This window comes from Gossypium hirsutum, chromosome D13, assembly GCF_007990345.1.
Source record: "Gossypium hirsutum isolate 1008001.06 chromosome D13, Gossypium_hirsutum_v2.1, whole genome shotgun sequence".
Lineage (NCBI taxonomy): Eukaryota > Viridiplantae > Streptophyta > Magnoliopsida > Malvales > Malvaceae > Gossypium > Gossypium hirsutum.
The window spans coordinates 42064240-42089186 of NC_053449.1; the positions used below are offsets into that span (position 1 = coordinate 42064240).

At 31.8% G+C, this 24947-nt stretch overlaps 2 protein-coding genes and 1 long non-coding RNA gene across 4 annotated transcripts; 2 read left to right on the forward strand and 1 right to left on the reverse strand.

The window, feature by feature from the left end:
- Positions 1-2316: 2316 nt before the first annotated feature.
- On the forward strand, positions 2317-3960 carry LOC121225025 (uncharacterized). Its single transcript, XR_005922685.1, has 3 exons — positions 2317-2430; positions 2902-2984; positions 3668-3960. It is a non-coding gene; the product is annotated as an uncharacterized lncRNA (long non-coding RNA).
- A 7133-nt stretch (positions 3961-11093) lies between these two features.
- On the forward strand, positions 11094-13798 carry LOC107918898 (uncharacterized). Of its 2 annotated transcripts, none has more exons than XR_001690291.2 (3): positions 11094-11401; positions 11517-11583; positions 13309-13798. XR_001690291.2 is itself a non-coding variant. In XM_041108735.1 (3 exons), exon 3 carries the CDS (start codon positions 13217-13219, stop codon positions 13658-13660), a length of 444 nt encoding a protein of 147 aa, XP_040964669.1. In that variant the 5' UTR covers positions 11151-11401; positions 11517-11583; positions 13136-13216; the 3' UTR covers positions 13661-13798. The 2 variants fall into 2 exon arrangements, 1 of the variants encoding a protein (XP_040964669.1); XM_041108735.1 differs by having other exon boundaries at positions 11151-11401; positions 13136-13798.
- A 663-nt stretch (positions 13799-14461) lies between these two features.
- On the reverse strand, positions 14462-14762 carry LOC121225026 (loricrin). Its single transcript, XM_041108736.1, has one exon. It carries the CDS (start codon positions 14693-14695, stop codon positions 14462-14464), a length of 234 nt encoding a protein of 77 aa, XP_040964670.1. The 5' UTR covers positions 14696-14762.
- Positions 14763-24947: the final 10185 nt, after the last annotated feature.

Genomic DNA, 24947 nt, shown 5'->3' on the forward strand with positions numbered 1-24947 from the left:
TGGAAATATGCAAAAATTAGGGATGATTCAATTCGAAATACTTTTAAGAATATTTCTAACACTTTTGTTCCTGAGACGAGACCCAAGTATAGTTAGAGTATTTAGAGCATTTGAATGGCATAGATTAATTAGTAGATTGTGTCTCACGTATATACCTTTACTAAGTAAAAAAAAGACCACGTTGGTTATATCAAAATTCGGGAGCAACAAAAATTTTAGTTTACCATGGGTAAGGACACTATTGCTGACATAATAACCTCTATACGAAATGCTGATATGAATAGAAAAGGAATGATTCAAATAGGATCTACTAACATTGAAAACATTGTTAAAATACTTTTACAAGAAGGTTTTATCGATAATGCAAGGAAACATCGGGAACGCAACAAATATTTTTTGGTTTTAACCCTACGACATAGAAGGAATAGAAAAGGAATGAATTAATGAAGATCAATTTCATTCATTTTTTTAGTCTAATTGGGTATTGAGATATTAAAAATAGAACAATATAAGGTTGACTTTATCCATTCCTTATACTCTATATAGATATCGTGAGACAAAAGGATTATGTCATGAGATGTATTTCGATTGTCTCAGATCATGAGCTTTCATTTAACTTGGGTAGTTGTAATGTCTTGCTAAAGGCCACTTATGACTTGTAGGAGCAAATATGATTTGGACTTATTGCCAACGTTAGTTGAACTTATATGGTCACACATTAAGAATGAACAAGAATGGTTAAGTTTATCGCTCTCTTTAAGTAATTTAAAATGATAAGATTAGTTTAAATTGCAAGTAATAATTAGTTATTATTTTTATTTGAATTTAATTTTTTGAAATTTAAATTCGTAGTAAAAATGATAACAAATAGTAATTTTGTTACTATTTCCTGTTAAATTGAAAAATAATAATAAACGAGATGAAAAGGGGGGAAAACGACAGAGGGAGTTTACAAAATTCTTAAAGAGAAAGGAAATGAACATGGGAAATGAACAAGTTTACAAATATATAGAGTTTCTCAAGACTTGCTAACATAATGAACATCTATATCAATCCATATTAAAAAGCAGCTAAACTAGTTGAATACAATAGAATAATAATAAACAAGGTAAACAAAGATAGTTGGAAGCTAAGTCTTCAACATTCCAATTCAATTCAAGCATTTATATGATTTTATATGAAATTTCAATCTAAGATTGTAATGACGGACAATAGAAGAATAATAGGCTATAATGGCATTCAATTACTATTACAAGTAAGTCAACAAAATTATTTTCAATTTATTGTTGGAATCTTATTTCATATTATTAAGAACAAAACTTTATTAATTACTACATTCTAAAAGTTGCATTAAAATGGATAAATTTCCTTTTGGATTTGCTGTCACTATAGAGAGGTAAGTATGTACTGACGAATAACTACTATTACTAAAAGATTATACAGAGATAAACCTATAGCGATGACTTTATTTGTGAGGGTATCCAATTTAATCGTTGGTATAGGTTTTTCTGGCCTATAGAGATTTTTTTTTATGATTTTAGTGACTATTTTGCATCCGTCAATATATGATTTTCTTAGGGGCTATTTGATTCTACTTTTACGTGTTCTACAGACTATGTGCTCTCCTATTTTTTTTTGAATTAAACTTATAATATAATTATTCATTGTTTAATGGAATTGTTTTTACTTTTTTTCTATAAAAATAATCTTTCAAAATTATTAGATCTTAAACGATTAATGTATATATATTCTTTGGAAATTTTAAAATTATAAATGCATTATCATCAAACGTTTTCCATTTAGACAAAAAAAAACCAAGGTAGCATACGGAAGCCTATTGAACAAATGGTTTTGGTTTCTAAAGTCTTTTCACTACACCAAAACAGGCTTTTAGCTGCACTTTTAGCGGCGTTTGGACAAAAAAATGCCAGTAAAAATCGAGCATTAGCGGTGCTTGTAACAGCCCGATTGTTGACCCTAATCGGAACAGTGGTTTCGGGACCACACATTCGAGTCTGAAAAATATTTAAATATTTTATTCTGTGTTTATTATGTGTGAATTTACATGTGTAAAAGTTTCGTGAATTAATTTTATTGTTTGAGTGTTTAATTTGAGAAAAGGGTTTAATCGCGTAAAATGAAAATTTGGTGGTTAAATATGAAAGTGCCTAATTGTTGTTGTCTTTATAAGTTGGAGGCCTTATGTTGTAATTTAGCCAATAGTAATAGGTAGTGGATGGCATCATGATAATATGTGATATATATATTTATAATAAAAGTTAAAATAATAATGATAATATAATATATGTTATAATAAAACAAAACATTTAAAACCCACCATTTTATGTTCATCTTTTTCACCGAAAGTAGAAAAGAAAAGAAAAAGTTTGAAAGCTTCAAATATTCGGCCATTTTGAAGCTTAATTCAAGGTTAGTTTTTGTTCGGTTTTTGATAATTTTTACGTTTTTGAGATCGTTGCTTTGAATACTTCAAAACCCATGTCTTAATTTTGTGAATTTATGATGATTTTGAGAAATGTCATTGATGAATTCTTAAGCTTTGTGATAGTTGATGATGAAATATGAAAGATATGTGAAAGATTAACATGTTTTGTCTTTGAATTTTTGATGAATTTGAGTAATTAGGTTAAATTGTAAAAAATAAAATTTTGAAGGATTAAAATGTGAAATAAATGAAATTTGTGGGCTTGTATAGACACTAGGAATATTAGGTCCTTTAAGGAGTGTAGTCAAATTTTGTGTATTTTGTGTTTTGAGCAAAAGGGCTAAATTGTGAAAATGTGAAATATTAGGGGTAAAAATGTAATTTGCCCATTTATGTGTTCTTAGACTAAATTGAATGAAAATATATTTAAATGAGATTTATTTGAATATGTTTAGATCAAGAAACCAAGAAATCAGATTTAGATCGGGGGAAATCGAAAGTAGTTGAGTAGTCGATCTATTAGTCGACAACATCCGAGGTAAGTTATTAAGCATATATATATTCGTATCGTTTTAAATCAGCTTGGTATTTATGTAATTACGCTGAATTAAATGATATATATATATATACATGTAGTGATAAAATTATTGAAATAAGATGTACTGAGTTGTTGACTTTCGACACTAAGTGTGCGAGTTTAATTGTAAAGCACTAAGTGTGCGAGTTTAATGGAAAAACACTAAGTGTGCGAACTTCTTAAATATTTTCGAATAATTATTAGCATTGAGTATTTTGTCTTATTGAGAAATCATGATTAGAAAATGAGTAAATACTTGGAATTCTTGAGTAATAACCATTATGGTTGTATATAAGGTTAAGCTTGGTAGGTATTAAACCTATGTGGTGATTTTATTTGGAATCATATATATATATATAAGATGATTCTTTATATTACATGATGAGGAAATGCATAATGTATTTGGCCTTGTGTTTAAATTTGAAGAAATGCTTATGGTTGTGTAATTATATTGATTTTAGTTAAATCATAGTAATAAGTGAATAATTATCTTATGATATGGTAAACTAAAGGTAAGATGATTTAGTAGTATGGATTTGTTGAATATTATTTGAGATATCGGGTTAAATAGTAGTGTTTATTTGCTTATAACTTACTAAGCTAAATTAGCTTACAATGTGTTGGATAATTGTTTTGATGTATAGATTTTGGTGAACGCTACGTGTTCGGGGATCGTCAGCTAAGCTCATCACACTATCGATATTTTCTTTTGGTACTTCGCTAAATCGTTTTCAAATATATGGCATGTATAGCATAGTTAAAATATTGATTTTGGAACCAATGTGTATATGTATTGAAAAGTCATGCAAAAAAAAATGGCTTATCTCTTTTGGTTTGAATTCGGTATTTGTAACACCCCGTACCCGAGACCGTTGCCGGAGTCGGACACGAGGGGTTCACAGACTAAATTCGCTTACTATCGCAGTCCATTTTAAAATTTTCCAGGCAGTTGGCTAACTGCAACACTGTCACCTTAAAAATCATATCTTGAGTTTCACAACTCGAAAATCAGTTTCGTAATTTTTCCCTGAAACTAGACTCATATGCCCATCTACATATTTTTTTCTAGAATTTTTGGTCTGGCCAATTAGTACAGTTTATTAGTCAAAGTCTTCCATGTTACAGGGATCGACTACACTGACCTTTGCACATTACGACTTGGATATCTCTCTGCACAGAGCTTCAATACTGATTCCATTTGTTTCTATAGAAACTAGACTCAGAGAGGAATCTATACATATATAGAATGACTCCTAATTATCTCTGGTTAATTTATAATGAATTTCCAAAGTTGGAACAGGGAATCCAGAAACCTTTCTGGCCCTGTCTCACGAGAACCTGAATATCTCTTAACATACTGTCCATATGATCGTTTCGTTACTTTCCTATGAAAATAGATTCATCAAGGTTCATTTACATAATTTATTCATTATTTAATTTCAATCCTACTATTTTTAGTGATTTTCCAAATCTACATCACTGCTGCTGCCAGCATCTGCCTTTAAGGTAGACTTTACCTATTTCATAGTTTCCATGATTCAACTAGCCCTTTTAGCATAAATAGCACAAATTATGATAGTGATTAACCATTCCATACGAAAAGATTATAACATTATGCTCAAACATATATAAGCCATTTTCGCATGGCTATATACATTAACCAAAATATTCTTCCGCCACTAGTCTATTTTATACATGCCATAAGATAATCCAAAACATAGCAGTACCAAACAGTGGATAGTGATAGTGTGACTAGTTGCTGACGATCCCCGAGCCTGTAGCTTCGCAATGAGATCTATAAAACAGAGGAAACAGAGTAAACAGAGTAAGCATTACAATGCTTAGTAAGTTTTAAGCAGTGTCAACAGATAACAATCAAATTATAACATAGTTGTTCGTATTTTTATTTCACTCTTCCTTCGGGCATACCATCCCTTTACCGAATATGCACATCTCATCATATACAATAGGCAGATAAACTTTCACATAAAAGTGAGCTCATGTGACATAGATATATCGTATGATTTCACATCACCTCTCACACTGATCCGATGTCACATAATCATAGGAATAGTCTCATAGATTGCTCTCGTATGCATCACATAACTACCTTATGGTTTAGTGCAAATCAAGCTCACATATAAACTTGGAGTACATACCTGTTTAACCTTTCGTATTGAATATATTTATAAGCAATTCTTATTACGAAGTCTTACCCGGACATAATCTCCACACGAAGTTATCAGGTCTTACCCGGACAAAATTCTCACACGTAGTCATCGGGTCTTTAGAGCTCGGATATAGTACGAGCACGAAGCTTACGGACATTAATCAGTGATAATATTCTCGCATAAAGCCTGCGGGGTTTTAACCCGGATATAGTACTGACACAAATGCCCTTCGAGACTTATCACATTTATACACTTTCACATCCATCACGTTGGCCACTCGGCCCTGTCACATATATACACTTTCACATTCATCACATCGGCCATTAGGCCTTATCACATATATACACTTTCACATTCATCACATCGGCTATTAGGCCTTATCACATATATATACACTTTCACATTCATCACATCGGCCATTAGGCCTTATCACATATATACACTTTCACATTCATCACATCGGCCATTAGGCCCTATCACATATATATACACTTTCACATTCATCACATCGGCTATTAGGCCTTATCACATATATACACTTTCACATTCATCACATCGGCCATTAGGCCTTATCACATATATACACTTTCACATTCATCACATCGGCCATTAGGCCCTATCACATATATATACACTTTCACATTCATCACATCGGCCATTACGCCATACTATCATTTCATATTCGAATACTCATAAACTTACAATATCACGATTTAGGATTCAAGTATGGGTTTAATCAATAGCTTGTGAGCAACTAAAACAAGTTTGTCAAGGTTCACAACATAATCTCAAATTCAGCACAAGCTGTTTTTCCTGAGCAATAGTCACTAAATTATTTATAACTGGAGCTACAAAACTCCAAATCACTCTCCGTTAATTTTTCCTGAATATAGACTCGTATATCTTCTATCCATAAAATTTCCAAAATTTTAGGTTTGGCCAATCAATACCAGATTTTTCTTAAAGTTTCCCCTGTTTCACTGTTTGACTAATCTGACCACTCTTCACTACGAATCAATTTTCTCATTTTACAGAATTCAAAATGTGTTGTATTTGATTTCATTTGAAACTAGACTCATTAAGGAGTCTAAGCATATAAATTTTATCTTATAACCATTTTTGTACAATTTATAATGATTTTCTAAAAATAGAACAGGGGATTTCGGAGTTATTCTGACACTGTCTCACACAACTTTAAATATCCCATTATCAGAAATTCCTTTGCTTACACGGTTTCTTTTATAAGAAACTAGACTCATTAAGCTTTAATTTCATGTCTCATTAAGCCTCTAATTCAAGTCCATAAATTTATGGTGATTTTCTAAAGTCACGTTACTGCTGCTGTCCGAAGCAGACTATTTCAAATTACCCTTAAATTCCCAAGCTCAAACACTTAAGAACTTACCATTTGAGCTTAGAACATATCATGGCCACATCATATCTTATTATAATTGAATTTACTCAATGTTTAAACCCTTAAAACTTACCTCGGATGTTATCGAATTATCACGAATCGACTATTCAGCTACTTTCTCTTTCCCTTATCCGAAATTTGTGCCCCTTTTTGTCCTTGAGCTTAATTAAACAAATTCAACTTATCACATCTCTATTATTCCAAAAAAAATCACATTCGGCACATTTAAAAAAAACATTGATAAGTCTCAAAACACAAGCAACACTTATCAAAGTCATGTAATTTACGCACTTTACAAGGCACTACTACATTTATAATCTTACTTTCATACAACCATTCTTCTTTGACCGAATGCTTCCACACTCATGTCTTCATTAACAACCTCTGAAACTTCAATTTATTCACATCCTTATTTATGTTACATTCGGCTATCATAATAAAAATATATAAATAGTTACATAATAACCACTTTAGCCGATTACTACAATTAAAACAGTCACAATGACTCAATTAGATTCCACCCAAACATGCTTCAAACACTTTTCAATCAATTAGCCTGCCCAAATACTCATTTTATAACATACACATTTCATTTGAGGCCATTCAACAACAATTCACTATCCTTTAGACCAAAACCGAATGCTCCTTTATGGATTTAGGCTACCAACAAATAGCATAAATTCCATCCTTATGACATTTTACCTATAGCGAATGCTTTACTAATATTTTTAAAGAAATATCAATTGGCATATTCACCTTACCACTTCTCAAAATTACAAACAATTCATGTCATCAATTTGGGAGTATATTCGGCATTCAAATAACACATAATAAATTTCTCTTAAAAAAAATTCTATAAATTAGCCTCCATTTCCGAATTTACTAATACATTACCCCTTTAGCCTAAAGTCATTTTAGCATATAATGCACAAACATTATACCACCACCATTAAATACATGACATAACCGAATCAACAAAATCATGAGCAACGTGTCAAATATAATTCACACTTATCATTACACTTTGGTCAATTTATCAAAATCATTAATAACCATCATTTGATGAAATCACCATAACCAACTTAACAATATAAACAAGCCATTTAAACCCCCAATTTATCAACTTTGACAAGTTTAAAACTCACCTAATGACTAATTACAAATTAAAGCTTCAAGCAATCAAATTTAACTCATCAAGAACTTGGCCGAATACACATTCTTTGACCAAAATCGAAATTCAACGTGGGGTTTATAAGGGATTGCATCTAGCTCATAAATTAAGTTCACAATTTCCTATTCATATGAAATTTAACCTCATGGAGTCTATTAAGTACTCTTAATCCCTTTTCTAACAACAAATTTCAAACATAGGATTTTCTATACAAAACCGTACATGCTTCCATAAAAAAATCTAAGAGAATAACTCATGGTTTAAGATAGAACTAAGATACAAACTCAATTTCACAAGTTTTCAACAAAAAAAATGACATAAACTCATACCTTAGAATCAATCTATGCTAATGGCCAAATGTGTCTCAAGCTTTTTTTTCCTTCTTTCTCTTTTCTACTCACGGCAATGGAGAAGAAGAAAAAGATGAACCCACTTTGTTTTTATCACCCATTTCTTTTAATATATGTTCATATCTCATATTATTTATTCATTTAACATTTAATTTATTAATATAAAAGGCATATATTTTGTATCCCATACTCATTATTTTATTGTTCCTAACATCCATCACTAACATAACATGTTTGTGACATGTTTCCACTCATAGCATGGCCGGCCACTATGCCTTAATTTGGGTAAATTGACATGCAAACCCATCATTTTCACAATATGCATTAATAGGCCATTTTGCAATTGCCTAGCACATTTCTAAATTTTCTCACATAAGTCCTATTTGATAAAATTCACTTACAATTAACAAAATTCAAACATGAAATTTTCACACATGGACATGTACATATAATGAGCATCAATTATGACGGTTAATTATTTTTATGACTCGGTTTAGTGGTCCCGAAACTACTTCCCGACTAGGGTCAAATTAGGGGTGTCACAGTATTAATGCATATGCTTTAATGGTCTAAAATGTGGTATATGTTCATGTTATTTTTATGCTTAAATGCTGCTCAATTTATTGTATATTTGCTGCCAATTTGTTGTATATAAGCTGTCCAATTTTTGGTGCAAAAATGCTGCTCAATATGTTGTATATATGCTGCCTAAATTGTTGTATATATGCTGTCCAAATTTTGGTGTGAAATTGCTGTTTAGTTTGGTATAAAAATGCTATCCATATTGACATACAAGGGCTGTCCAAGATAGGGTAGATTACCTATGTTGTAATATGTAGTATAATTAGTAAATTGACATGAAATATGTGTACAAATAAATGTTTGGATATATGCTTGATTTATGATATATAATCATATATGTTTGGAAATGTTTTAAGAATTTGAATGATATTAAAATTTGATTAGGTAAATGATAATGATATGGTTAGTATATAAAATTTGATTAATGATGCAAGTTGATTTTAATTGGTTATGTGATTAAATATATATATGGAATGAGATTTTCGTGGTTGAGTTGGTATAATTTATAATAAAAAATTTGAGTTGGATTTTTGATCAGTAATGCCTCGTAACTCAAATCCGGCGACGGACACGAGTCGGGGTGTTACAGTGCTTAATGTAAAGTGCCACTAAAAATAAAGCATTAGCGGCATTTTTTAAAAAACGCCGCTAAAAATGAGCATTAGAAAAACGCCGCCAAAAACCTAAGCCCAATGGCATCGTTTTCTGACCTTTCGGGGCGTTACCGGCGTTTACAAAGAAGCGCTGCTAATGCTCAAGGATTTAGCGACATTTTTGAAAAAGCGCCTCTAATGCTCGGGGCTTTAGCGGCGTATTTGAAAAGGCACTGCTAATGATTCTGGCTTTAGAAACGTTTTTGAAAAGGCGCCGCTAATGCTTGGTGCTTTAGCGGCATTTGTGAAGAAGCACCACTAATGCTAGGGGACTTAGTGGCGTTTGCTCGGGGCTTTAGGAGTGTCTTTGAAAAAGCACAGCTAATGCTTGGGGATTTAGCGCATTTAATGCTCAGAGACTTAGCAGCGTTTTTGAAAAGCGTCGCTAATGCTCGGGGTTTTAGCGGCATTTTTTTGATAAAGTGCCGCTAAAAATATTTTATCTTAATTGATTTATTTATATTAATTAAATAAAATTTAATTTTTTTCTAATTGAATATTTAAAATCTTCAAAAAAAAATAATGACAAGTAGGAATAATTTGAAGTAAAATACATGGAAAATTAAAATACTATTATTTAAAATAATTTTAAAGTTTTTTTGGGTACATGATTACTGATTTTTTTAATTTATATATTAAAAAATTTCTTATATAATTGTAAAAGAGATAGTATTAATTTTAAAATATTGAATTAATTTTAAAAGAGTTTTGAGTTTAGTGTTAAGGGTGTATGTTTGGGGTTTGGGGTTTAAGGGTTTACTATTAAGAGGTTAGAGTTTACAGCTTATAAGATATAGAAGTTTAAGGTTTTAGGGTTTATAGATTAGTATTTAAGGTTTATTGTATATGGTTTAGGGTTTTAGGGTTCATGATATAATGTTTATTATTTTGGGATTAGAGTTTTGAGGTTAGGGTTTAAAGTGTAGGTTTGGGGTTTGGGGTTTAATATTTAGGGTTTAGTATTAAGAGGTTAGATTTTACGGCTTGTAAGATATAGAAGTTTAGGGTTTTAGTGTTTATGACTTAAGGTCTACAGTGCATGGTTTAGGGTTTTGAGGTTAATGGTTTAAGGTATAGGGTTTTGGCCATTTTAGAGTTTAATTACTTTTATGATACCAAATTCAAAAAGATTTCAAATACTTAATTTTTGTCTTTTACTTCTTATTATGTTATTTGGGTTCTAAGTGACATGAATGCGTAATTAGTTTATTGACTTGTGCCATATATGTTATGATGACATTTGATAATTGTGTTATTTACATTAGTTTACTCACTTAAAAATAGAGTATAATTTTAAAATTATAATACATTATTTGAATAATATCAATAATTTATAAATTTGAATATTTATAATATTTAAATTATACATTCTCTAATATTTATAAAATTTATAAAATTTTAACAATTAAAAATAATGTCATAATGTATCAATTAAAAATAATGTCATATTAATGTATCAAATTTATAAATCTATTAAAAAATTAAAAATTTATAAATAATATTATTTCAGACACATATATATTTAAAAAGTGAATCATTAGCGGCGTTTCTTTAAAAAGCGCCGCAAAATGTAAGTAATAGCGGCGTTTGGTCTAAAAATGGCACAAAAATGAATCAAAAATTGAAGAAAACGACACCATTTCGATTCAGGAATTCAATTGACAGTGGCATCTTTTTTTTGAAAATGCCGCAAAAGTTGTAAAATAGTGGCATTTTTTGTAAGTGCCGCAAATATTGCAATACTAAACGGCGTCGTTTTCTTCCACAAATTAGTTTACTTTCGACATCCCCGCTCCCCGCCCCAAATTCCCCATCCAAATCCCTAACCAGTCACTTTCTTCGACATTCCAATTGTCTTCCTTTGATTTCGATACCATTTTACTTTCACCGATTTCTGTTTCTGCAATTCTTCAATTTTTTTTTACTTAAAAAGAAAATATTTGTTTCGGTTTCTTGTAAACTTCCATATGAAGACTGAGAAGACTAAGATGGTGGTCAAACCTTTGGATTTTGTTTTTTGGTCAATCAGTATTTAAGGTTCGTTTTCTTTATTTTGCGTGTTTAAACTTTAGGTTTTTCTTGTTTTTGTTAATTTTTTTCTTTAGAATTTATTGTTGAACCTGAAATGAAGTGAAATCGTCTTTGGTTTTAGGGTTTTCGATCCCTTAACCAGTGGAAACCGTTCCGGAGTGCTTTCATTTCTCTTCATCGTCGTCAAGGTACTATACTGCTTTCATTTATTTTATCTTACTTCAATTTTTGGAGTTGGATTAGGGTTTTAGTCTGAATACCAAAACACCTTAGTCCTAGGTAATAATTTACTTATATCAAATTAAAGCTTTGGTGTATACTGGACATTACAGTAGATATTCGTTATGAAATGCATTCATGACTCTCTCAATTCAGTTTGTCAAAATTTTGAGTTTGCCTCTTTCTGTGTCCAAATTGCTGAAGGCAAGGCAGAGTTGGCACTATGCAAAAATTTTGGTTTTATACTTTCTTCTTTCATGTTTTATACTTATTAGTATATTTTAATTTGACATTTTCTTTTATATATTTATTCAGTTATAATGCCTACCTACAAATTACATTTATTCAGTTATAGTAGGTAATAGCCATAGATTAAAAGCCCTGGTCAAATGATTATTACATGCTGCTGGTTATATCCCAAAAATTTTCGATTACTTTTACTGGCCATTTAACCAATTTTTAACTTTTATGCATAAAGTAAAATTTAGAAAATATTAAGCTGGTTTTTGGGGTGCTAAAATACCATAGTCACTTACCTAAAACTCCTTAAATTGAACCAAAAGTCACAAATTAATCCTATTCAAATTCATTCTTTCGAAAAACTTAGCTCATGTTTAAAATTGGTTGAAAGGTGGGAAAGTACAGTTAGAAAACTTATTTGATGGTAATGTTTAGTTAATTAGCAGGTAGCAATATTAAATTCAAGATTAAATTTCAAATTGCAGTATAGATAATAATTTTTCAACGTAAACTTGGCAATCGCCAATTGCATCTATGCATTTAAATCAGTGCTGCTTTTGTCTAGTATACCTTGCAATATATAAGTTTGTTCTATGGTTGGACGCACATGCAATGACAACACTTCTTATATCTTCTGTATCTTTAGTTGCTTGAGGAGAGCCTTTAGAACTTTGCCTTGGAGTGTGTTAGGTTCAAATGTTAAAACAATATCAACCATCAGTTTAAATAGCCTGGTTTTGATTAGTTCTGTGTTTTGTCTCATGGCTCGAAGCAATAGCATGGTGAGCTTATATATATCTTGCTAATATTTATTCTTTACAGACATTGATTTATTTAGGAATTCCAAGACTAATCTTCTTATTCAGTATCCATGTCTGGAAAGGCTTCTGTCTACAACTAACTCTATTAATATTTGTTGTTTTTTTTATCATATTTATTGTTTACTACATTTATCATAAATTATGCAGACTAAATTTTTCTACCTAAGGAAATGTTCAGAAAGTGTGAAAGAAGGCATGTACTATTGAACGCACTGTAGACAGTGCAGTTCCTGTTAGTTAAGTCTGTTGAAGTTTGTTAGTAGTTAGTTCTTTTGTTATTAAGCAGTTAATTTTGTTGAAGTTAGTTTGGTTATATAAATAAGCAGGTTCTTATGCTTAACAAAATATATGAAGCATTTAAGATTACTCAGTTTTCATCTATTGTTCTTTCTAAGGTTTCTAAACTTTTGTATTGTTGTTAGTTTGATTCCATTGATGAACTATTTGTTTTATTTATTAGGAGAAACTAAATGATAAAAAGGCAGAGTACGAAGTGATTGATTCGAGTGATAGTTTTGTTCATCTTGATGACATTGATAACATGATTATTACTAAAGTTTTGGGTCCTGAAAGATATTGTCGGGTTCGATATCAAGGATCTTTTGTTAACACAACTCAATATTTTGGATCCAGCTTACAGCAATACATGCCTTCGGGGAGTCAAGCTCAAGTCGAAGTTCAGAGGTTAGGAGACCAGATAGTTCAGATGCAAGCGACCACAGTTGAGCAAATTACTCAACTTAAAGTGGAGGCAGCATTGAGAGAAGCTGAGGTCCAAAGAAAATATGAAGAACTCCAACTACAACTTAAAGTAGATGTAGCAGCAAGGGAAGTAGAGGCAGTAGCGAGAGAAGCTGATGTTCAAAGAAAATATGAAGAACTTCAACTACAACTTAAAGCTGATGCAGCAACAAGGGAAGCAGAGGCTGCAGCGCGGGAAGTAGAGCAGAGAAAAAAGTACGACAAACTCCAACAGCAGCTTTAGAATATGATGAAGATGTTTCAGCATTCGCAACATCCGCCATCTTAAACTATCGTATAAATATTTTTATCATTTTAACTTTTAACATTATTGTAAGAATAATATGAATTATATTTCATTTATTGATATTTATATTATATATCATTCGTTTAATTTGAAATATTATTGAGATTTGCTGCTTTTGGTTGGTTTTTATGTTACAGGAGGGATGAAAATATTAAAAATTTTATTTTACAAATCTGCCAAAATTAGTGTCATTTAAAAAAAAAGCCGCTAAAAGTCATGATCTATAGCGGCGTTTGGGGAAAAAGTGCCGCTAAAAGTCATGATCTATAGCGGCGTTTGCGGAAAAAGTGCCGCTAATGGTCATGACTTTTAGTGGTATTTATTTCTAAAAACGTCGCAAAAGTTAGCGACGTTGTCAACAATGGCATTTTTTGCAGCACTTCCATAAACGCCACAAATACTTTTAGCGGCGCTAAAAAGCGCAGCTAAAGGCATAAAAAAATGCCGCTAAAAACCTATTTTGGTGTAGTGTTTGTTTGTATACAGTAATATTACTCTACTGGGAGCTTTAATATTTCAGATTTTTGCAAAGTTTGAAATGCAATCATGGTTTGGATTTGTTAGTTGCTTGCATAAATAAGTTATTTCCATGTTTTAGCTATTTAAAAGAATTTCTTCGGGCAAAAGACTGTAATGAGATAAAAGAGATATTGCCATAAATTTAATTTAATTAGTCATGCATTACTCTACTATAAATAATACATGAACTTAGGCTTTTCCAGCAATACCATTCCCTATTTATTTATTGCCCATTTCACTTGATTGCAGACCAGCAAAGTATCCCTGAGGGTTGCTCTCGAATGCACCCCTCGATATAATGGCCGCACCTCCACTCCCCGGAGCTGCCATCATTCCCGAAGCCCCACCTCCGACTTTGGATGTGCTTCCTCTTCCAACATTTCCAGAGCCACCACTGCTGCCTCCACCACCACCATTGCTGCCATCGCCACTTCCACCTTTGCCACCACCCATTTGATGCACAAGTTATAACAATGAATGAAATCTCAAAAACTGCAATATGATGAGCCAAGGAAGTGTGAATCGTTTCAATATTTATACCAGTAGTAGTGGAGTAGTCAAACTCCACTTTAATTCACCTTAGTTATTATCTTGTTATATTAATTAAGCATGTTGTTTGCATAGATTAATGTAGCTTCATTTATTGATAATTTGGTGATTTTGACCAACTTTGGAACTACAATTTAATATTATCATCAAAAGTAAATACATTCATCAGCATTGAATTTATTTGATATTTTCCATTCAATTAAATAGGATTTTATCAATTTTAAAATTACACTACTGATCAGTAATTTTTATTTTAAACAATTCAATCCACCAAGTTTTAGCATCATGATTGATGATATTAGTATGTAAGCAGAGTGTTGATCCTCAAGTTCATCTCTTTAGCATTCATTTTTTTTTAATTTCTTCAATGGTTTACTGTAAGCATTCATATTCATGCTTTAATGCACACTCTACAAGCTTGACTTTAAAACCGAGGCAATTAATAGAAAATTCTGTAAAATTAATGAAATATACATTGAATCTCCAAATTCTTCTTATACCTTATGTTTGTTAAATTATTATATTCAGTTCAATCACCTACTTAACATTATAGTAATCATATTTTGTTTGAGTCAATTTTGGATTAATCTCTATTTAAATTTAAATATTATAATTTTTAGTGTAAATTATTCCATAATGTTTGATAGTCTGATTTATTATTTGTTATGATTATTATTTTAATTATTGTGATATAGTACTAAACAAAAACAAAAAACAAAGGAAAAAGAATATTCACAAAATGCTATCTATATTTGTGTTTGCAGTTATATATATAAAAATATTACATACTAGCCCGGAGTGAGTTGACGGAAACCAAATCAGCTCGAGGTATCAGCGGTAGCGATGGCGACATTCCGATGACCAAAAAATGAGACTCTATCAGAGAATTTGATTTCAGATTAATTATTCAAAAATAATATTATTTTAATATATTTAATATTAAATTAATATTAAAATTTAATTTAATGTTTATCTTGTAGATAAATATTCTATTAAATTAATAAGAGTTAATATTTATTAAGATAAATATTAGATTAAATTGAATATTAAAGTGATTAAGTTTAATCATAGTTGAACTCTCTAAACTCTCTATATAAAGAGAGTCTTGGGTCATTAATTTTTACACACTTGAATTCAAAAGAAAGTTGTAGAGGCAAAATTCCCTGAAGAATTTATTTTAGAAAATTTCTAGAGATATTTTTCTAATTTACAACTTGGCCCAAAAGTTTAGCGAAATTGAAATTACCCCACTGATAATTTTTGTGTGAAAAATTTTCTAATTCGAAACGAGCCCACACTTGACAAACATAAGCTTGAATATAGCGGAAAAGACTATTCGGTTGAAGCGTTCATCCTAGACGAATCGAAAAGGTACAATTTTGATTAAATGTTTATTACTTTAGATATCATAACCAAGTTCTTATTCTAGAAAAATAATTTAAAACTCTAGTTTTTCCCTAAATTTATTTGATGTTACATTTTCCAAACCTGATTTTCCAACAAAGACAACATGTGTAGCACCCCACACTCGACTCGTTTGTCGGATCCAAATGCATTATGTCACATTCATTTTACAATTATTTTCCGTGTTATCCAATAAAAATGAGACTTAAATCGAGCTTACAGAACATTTAAAATAAACCGGGAATAATTTCGGATTGAAATGAAACTTTTACAAAATTTTGAGTAAAAAGTGAAAACAGGTGTCACACAGCCGTGTAGCTAGGTCGTGTGACAGAGCTCAGCCCGTGTGGCTCAAGAACATGGTCGTGTGTCCAAACCGTGTAACAAGTTGTGACCGTGTGGACAAACCTGTACTAAAGAGCAAAGAGGCCACATATTCGTGTCATGCAACTGTGTGAGGCACACGGCCATGTGGCAAACCGTGTCACTGGTCCTGTGTGCCCAGAAACACCTCCAACCACAAACCAATTCACATACAAACTCTTAGGTTCAAAACCATGCATTGACCAACATTCAAATCTATTCAAAATATGTCAAAAACAACCCAAAATATATAAAGTCACAATTAACCTATGTGCGTAACCAGTATGCCTTTAATGACACCACATTTCAAACATAAACAACAATCAAGCAAACCAAACATAATCAACATGTTAATCCCATTCAACCAACAACTAAGTTCCAAATACCATATGCTAAAATCATCCTTTTATGCCAATTCCAAATACCATATGCTAAAATCATCCTTTTATGCCACTTTCAAATACAAAACATATTCAATCTTAATTTAATAAGTTACCAAAACCAAAATGACCATTTCAACGACAACTCATCAACAAAGGCATCAAGTAACAAGTTATCCTTTTAATATACCAAAACACAAATATACAAATTCACCACCCAAATGACATTAGTCATGACCACGATATCCATTAACATAAACATATCAAAACCCTATTTACATACCACTTATAACCAGACTAAAATGAATAAATAGCTCAGGAAAGAATTACCGAATAGTGTGATCACCAACAATGTTCCAATTGACAGCAAAAGTCTGACAATTTGTCAACTTAATTTACAAGTCATACTAAGATAGAATTTAGCATTCCTTTGTCTTGTTCCAACATTCCAACTAAACAAAATGATTAAGCCTGAATAGTTCATATCACCAATACATAACATATTAAGAATCATATACTAAGATATAATCAAACAACTATAATTTTTCATACCATTTCATTTCATTTCTATTTCAATAACCAACTGTTTTGCCCGGATAATAAAAATAAATGGACTTCCGATATGTGGGAGGGTAAAGCTCACACAAGCTGGCAAAAGGACGTTAACTGGTACACGATGCTACTCACACAAGCTTTAGAGAATCTACAACACATGCTAGATCTCAAGCCATCCGTATGGTATCCATCACCGATACATAGTACCTGAAACTGTAATCACCAGCACTAACTGCCTGAAACTGTAACACTGGTACAAAGTACCTGATACTGTAATCACCAGAAACTAGTGCCTAAAACACACTAATGACACGTCATTTGTATCCTAGCTATTCACTAAGATTACTTGGGCTTTAACCTGTATACTTTAATCTTTTCATGACATTAACCATACAACAAGGTTAATTTAATACCAACTCTGCATTGCATAACATGTTTCAATTTAAACAAATACAAAAGCCATATTTTGTCATACAAGTCTTTGATCACAGTTACAACTACCTTGAACAAACATGTTTATTATACACATATACAAATATATATACAACTACGATTACAACATTAATAAGCATAATAACATCTAATACGAACTTACCAAAATACAATAGTTACCAACACCTCGACAACGTCTACTCGATTACTTTTCCTTTCCCGCGATTATCAACCGACTAATCCATTTTTTATATGAAAAACAACAAGCTTGGCAGAACATTTTAAACTTCAAAAATGGTGTTTTCATGTTTTTATTCCGGTAAGAAGACAAAATGTAAATGATAGTCCTTTTTCTCTAATTAACTAAAAAATCACTAAAATTTCCAGACCAAACCTCAATACACCTATATAGTAACTCTCTAAATATTTAATAAAAATATTTAAGGACTCGGTTCACAGAAATGAGGTCCTGATACTTTATTTTCCAAAGCCAATTGAATCATGAAACAAACCACTTGTACTTAACTATTCGTTTAAATAACAAAAATTATCAAATAAAAATTCAACATAATATTATATTTGACTTATAAATATTAAATAATAAAATTTACGGACTCACTCGTCAAATTTGTGGCCCCAAAACCATTATTTTTGACATTGCTCAAAACGGGCTGTTACATCTTGTCTCCAGACATGCCTCATTTGTTGTTAGGTTTTTTTTGTTTCGATGTCAGCATGTCTCGAGACACTAGATGTGGTGTCTCGAGGCAAGGTATTTTATGTCTTAAGACTATGTCTCAAAACCAACCTCCCTTATTTTCCTATTTTAACTTAGATTTTTTGTTGTGTCGAGATAAAAGGATTTTGTCTCAATAACTGGAGTACGGCAAGACTAATTGAGATTCAAATTTTATTTATCTCAAGACAAAGGTCGTATGTCTCGAGATTTTAATAGGATTGTCTATAGACTAACATCCCAAGTCTCGAGACACTAAGCATGTAGGTCTAAATATAAGGCAAAATTTGTTCTTATGGTATCAAAACATTATCATATTATCTCGAGACACAATGGTAAAATTACCCTAAATTCACATTTTCAAAGGTCCAAACTAAACCAGGTGGCACCTTAAATGTACCTAAACTTTACATTAAAGCTACACCATCAATGTAACGCATCCAAACACAATCAAACATCATCAAATCATAACCATCAACATTTAAGTATCTATTTCTCATAATCAAACTTATATAAATTAGCATTGTTATGTACTAATAAAAGATTAAAATTCAACTTATAAAACTTCATAGGCCAAATATCAATAGACCAAAATGTCCTTTTAAACAATATGACCAAAACAACCTAAGTGTAACACCCCGGTACTCGACCCAATCGTCGAGTCCGAGCTACAAGGTGCCACATTCGTTGAAATTGCCAAACCTATCAAGGATGCCAAGTGAAAATGTCCTTAAAAATGATGATCTCCGAAATAAACTATCAAACCTAATTTCAACCATTACACTTTCAAAGTAAACCAACCAAAACACATACAAATGCATAATTTCTAACTTAAAGACTCCAAATAAACTTTAGAAACATATTCAAACATGATTTCTAACATTTACATAAGGTCACAACTTAAATAACCTAACCATTTGAAACATTAAACCGAAATACCCCTTGGTACATGCCAAAAGACAAAAATGAACTACTTTATACAAAGTATGTTGGGTCAGAAACGGTAGTTTAGATGAAACTTTTACAAAATTTTCAGGAAAAAGTGAACACAAGTGTCACATAGCCGTGTCACTAGGTTGTGTTGTAGACCTCAGCCCGTGTGGCTCAAGAACATAGCCGTGTAGCCAAACTGTGTAGAAATTGTGACCGTGTGAACCTGCACTACAGATCAAAGAGGCCACATAGTCGTGTCATACAACTGTGTGAGGCACACGGCCGTGTGGTAAACTGTGTCACTGGTAGTGTGTGCCCAAAAACACCTCCAACCACAAGCCTATTCACATACAAATTCTTAGGTTCCAAGCCATGCATGAACCAACATTCAAACCTATTCAAAATGTGTGAAAACATGCCAAAATATATCAACTCACAATCAACCTATGCACGTAACATATATGCTATCAATGACACCACATCTCAAACATAAACCAGAATCAAGCAAACCAAACATAATCAACATGTTAATCCTATTCAACCATCAACTAAGTTCCAAATACCAGATGCTAAAATCATCCTTTTATACCACTTTCAAATACAAAACATATTCCAACTTAATTTCATAAGTTACCAAAACTAAAATGACCATTTCCATGACAACTCATCAACAATCAAGTAACAAGTAATCCTTTTAAGATACCAAAACACAAATATACAAAATCACAACCCAAATGAAATTAGTCATCACCACAATATCCATTAACATAAACATATCAAAAACCTATTTACATACCACTTATAACTAGACCAAAATGAACATATAGCTCCCGAAAGAATTACCAGATAGTGTGATCTCCAATAATGTTCCAATTGATAGCAAAAATCCCACAATTTGTCAACTTAATTTGCAAGTCATACAAAACATAGTATTTAACATTCCTTTGTCTTGTTCCAACATTCCAACTAAACAAAATGGTTAAGCCTGAATAGTTCATATCACCAATACATAACATGTTAAGAATCATATACCAAGATATAATCAAACAACTATAATCTATCATACCATTTCATTTCATTTCTATTTCAATAACCAACTGTTTTGCCCGGATAATAAAAATAAATGGACTTCCGATATGTGGGAGGGTAAAGCTCACACAAGCTGGCAAAAGGATATTAACTGATACACGATGCTACTCACACAAGCTTTAGAGAATCTACAGCACATGCAAGATCTCAAGCCATCTGTATGGTATCCATCACCGGTACATAGTACCTGAAACTATAATCACACGGGCTTTAACCTATATACTTTAATCTTTTCATGACATTAGCATAACATGTTTCAACTGGAACAAATACAAAAACCATATTTTTTCATACAAATCATCACATTTACAACTACCTTGAACAAGCATGTTTATTATAAACATAAAAATATATATACAACTATGATTTCAACATTAATAAGCATAATAACATCTAATACGAACTTACCAAAATACAGTAGTTACCAACACCTCGACAACGACTAATCGACGACTTTTCCTTTCCCGCGATTATCAACAGACTGATCCATTTTTTGATATGAAAAACAACAAGCTTGGCCGAACCTTTCAAACTTCAAAAATGGTGTTTTCATGTTTTTATTTCGGTAAGAAGACCAAATGTAAATGATAGCCCATTTGTTTGATTATTTTAACATATTTTATTATTAATTTACTTATATAATAATTTTTTTCACCTAAAATATACATACAACAGTCCACTATAAGTCATAATGGCTTAATTTCCATTCCAAGCCTTGCAAAAAAACTTGTTAGCTCAATTAACCAATATTAATCAATAGCGATTAAGTTTTATGACTTTTACGATTTAGTCATTTTTCTTTAATTAACTAAAAATTCACTAAAATTTCCAGACCAAACTTCAATACACCTATATAGTAACTCTGTAAATATTTAATAAAAATATTTAGTGACTCGATTTACTAAAATGAAGTCCTGATTCCTCATTTTCCAATGCCACTTGACTCAAAAGACAAACCACTTATATTTAACTACTCATTCAAATAACAAAAATTAACAACTCAAAATTCAATATAATACTATATTTGTAAACATTAAATAATAAAATTTACAGACTCACTCGCCGAATTTGTGACCCTAAAACCATTGTTTTCTACACCGCTAAAAACAGTTTATTACATCTTGTCTCTTGACAGGCCTCATTTGTTGTTAGGTATTTTTTTTGTTTAGATGTCAACATGTTTGGAGACACTAGATGTGGTGTCTCGAGGCAAGGTATTTTATGTCTCGAGACTGTGTCTCAAAACCAATTTGCCTTATTTTCTTATTTTAACTTTGTTGTTTGGTTGTGTCAAGATAAAGGGTTCTTGTCTCATTACCTGGAGCAGGGGAAGACTAATTGAGCTTCAAAGTTTATTTATCTCAAGAAAAAGGTCGTTTGTCTTGAGATTTTAATCAGATTGTCTCGAGACTAACATCCCAAGTCTCGAGACACTAAGCATGTAGGTCTAAATATAAGGCAAAATTTATTCTTATCGTATCAAAACATTATCATATTATCTCAAGATACAATGGTAAAATTACCCTAAATTCACATTTTCAAAGGTCCAAACTAAACCAAATGGCACCTTAAATGTACCTAAACTTTACATTAAAGTTACATCATCAATGTAACACATCTAACCACAATCAAACATCATCAAATCATAAGCACCAATGCACCAACAATTAAATATCTATCTCTTATAATTACACTTATATAAACTAGCATTGTTATCTACTAATTAAAGATTAAAATTCAACTTATAAAATTTTATAGGCCAAATATCAATATACCAAAATGTCCTTTTAAACAACATTACCAAAACAACGTAACTGTAACACCCCAGCACCTGACTCAATCGCCGAGTCCGAGCTACACAGTGCCACATTCGTTACTGGAGTAACTACATTCAAAAAATTTCAACCTAACATATTTTTACATATAAATATAAATGATTCATACATATGATACAATATGTTATTAGCTTTGGGCTTATATGAGATTACGAAAGCTCTTTTTCTAGCCCGAGATCAAAAATGGACCAATTCGTAAAAAATGCAAAGTTTTTAGTCGATTTCATGACTTTAGGATTTCCACGTTGTGATGTGACTCTCTGGCTAGGCTCTTCGTGACCTCTAAGTAACGATGTCCCCACAAGAATCTTGCCATGTTCCTCGTCGGGATGCCAATGTTCGTCATTGCGACGTGACAACTTGTTACATCCAAATTTGTCCTGTTGCAAGTTAAAACAACCTAGAAACACTAATAATATATTGTTATGCTATCAAATTGTCAAACCTACCAAGGATGCCAAGTCAAAATGTCCTTAAAAATGGTGATCTTTAAAATAAAACTATCAAACCTAATTCCAACCATTACAAATACATAATTGCTAACTTAAAGACTCCAAATAAACTTTAGAAACATATTCAAACATGATTTATAACATTTACCTTAGGTCACAACTTAAATAACCTACCCATTTGAAACATTAAACTAAAATAGCCTTTGGTATATGTGAAAAGACACAAATGAACCACTTTCTACAAACTTTGTTGGGTTGAAAACGGTAGTTTAGATGAAACTTTTACAAAATTTTGAGTAAAAAGTGAAAACAAGTGTCACACAGCCGTGTGGCTTGGTCATATGGCAGAGCTCAACCAATGTGGCTCAAGAACATGGTCGTGTGGCCAAACCATATAAGAAATTGTGATCGTGTGGACAAACCTGCACTACAGATCAAAAAGGTCACATAGTCGTGTCATGAAACTATGCGCGGAACACGGCCATGTGGCAAACCGTGTCACTGGTCGTGTGTGCCAGAAAATGGCTCCAACAAAGCCAATTCACATACAAATTCTTTTCTTCCAACCCATGCATTAACCAACATTCAAACCTATTAAAAATTTTTCAAAACATGCCAAAATATATCAACTCACAATCAACCTATGTGCGTAACCAATATGCCTTTAAAGGCACCACATTTCAAACATAAACAACAATCAATCAAACCAAACATAATCAACATGTTAATCCCATTCAACCATCAACTATGTTACAAAAGCCATATGCTAAAATCATCCTTTTATACCACTTTCAAATACAAAACATATTCAGTCTTAATTTCATAAGTTACCAAAAACAAAATTACCATTTCAGCGACAAGTCATCAACAAAGGCATCAAGTAACAAGTTATCATTTTAACATACCAAAACACAAATATACAAATTCACAACCCAAATGAGATTAATCATCACCAAGATATCCATTAACATAAACATATCAAAACCCTATTTACATGCCACTTATAACCAAACTAAAATGAACAAATAGCTCCAGAAAGAATTGTCGATAGTGTGATCTCCAATGATGTTCCAATTAACAACAAAAATTTGACAATTTGTCAACTTAATTTACAAGTCATACATAACATAGATATAACATTTTTTTGTCTTGTTCCAACATTCCAACTAAATAAAATGGTTAAGCCTGAATAGTTCATATCACCAATACATAACTTGTTAAGAATCATATACCAAGATATAATCAAACAACTACAATTTGTCATACCGTTTCATTTCATTTCTATTTCAATAACCAACTATTTTGCCCATATAACAATAGTAAATTTACTTCGGATATGCGTGAGGGTATTGCTCACACAAGCTGGCAAAAGGACATTAACTGATACACAATGCTGCTCACACAAGCTTCAGAGAATCCGCAACACATACAGGATCTCAAACTATCCGTATGGTATCCATCACCGGTACATAGTACCTGGAACTGTAATCACCGACATTGAGTGCCTGAAATTGTAACACTGGTATAAAGTACCTTATACTATAATCACCAGCAACTAGTGCTTGAAACACACTAATGACATGTCATTTGTACCTTATCTATTCTCTAAGTTCACATGAGCTTTAACCTGTATACTTTATTCTTTTCATGACATTAACCATATAACAAGGTTAGTTTTATACCAAACCTCCATAGCGTACCATTCGCTACACACCACGAGTTCCCAAGAACCCGTTTGCCAAACCCTAACAAATGCGAGCAAAGCTAGTTGCGGTAAAACCACTAAATGAATAAAATTGCTAAAAATATGCCAAATAACAGAAAAATGTAATTAACTCGCCAAATCTCCTCGAATCTCCGGTGCAGTGCACAGACTACAGTAAATGCGGACTTACTATGCTACCTAATCTCCACGAAACTCCTCTATCAACCACACTTATAACCCACCCCCGTGCACATGCAATATGTCATACAATC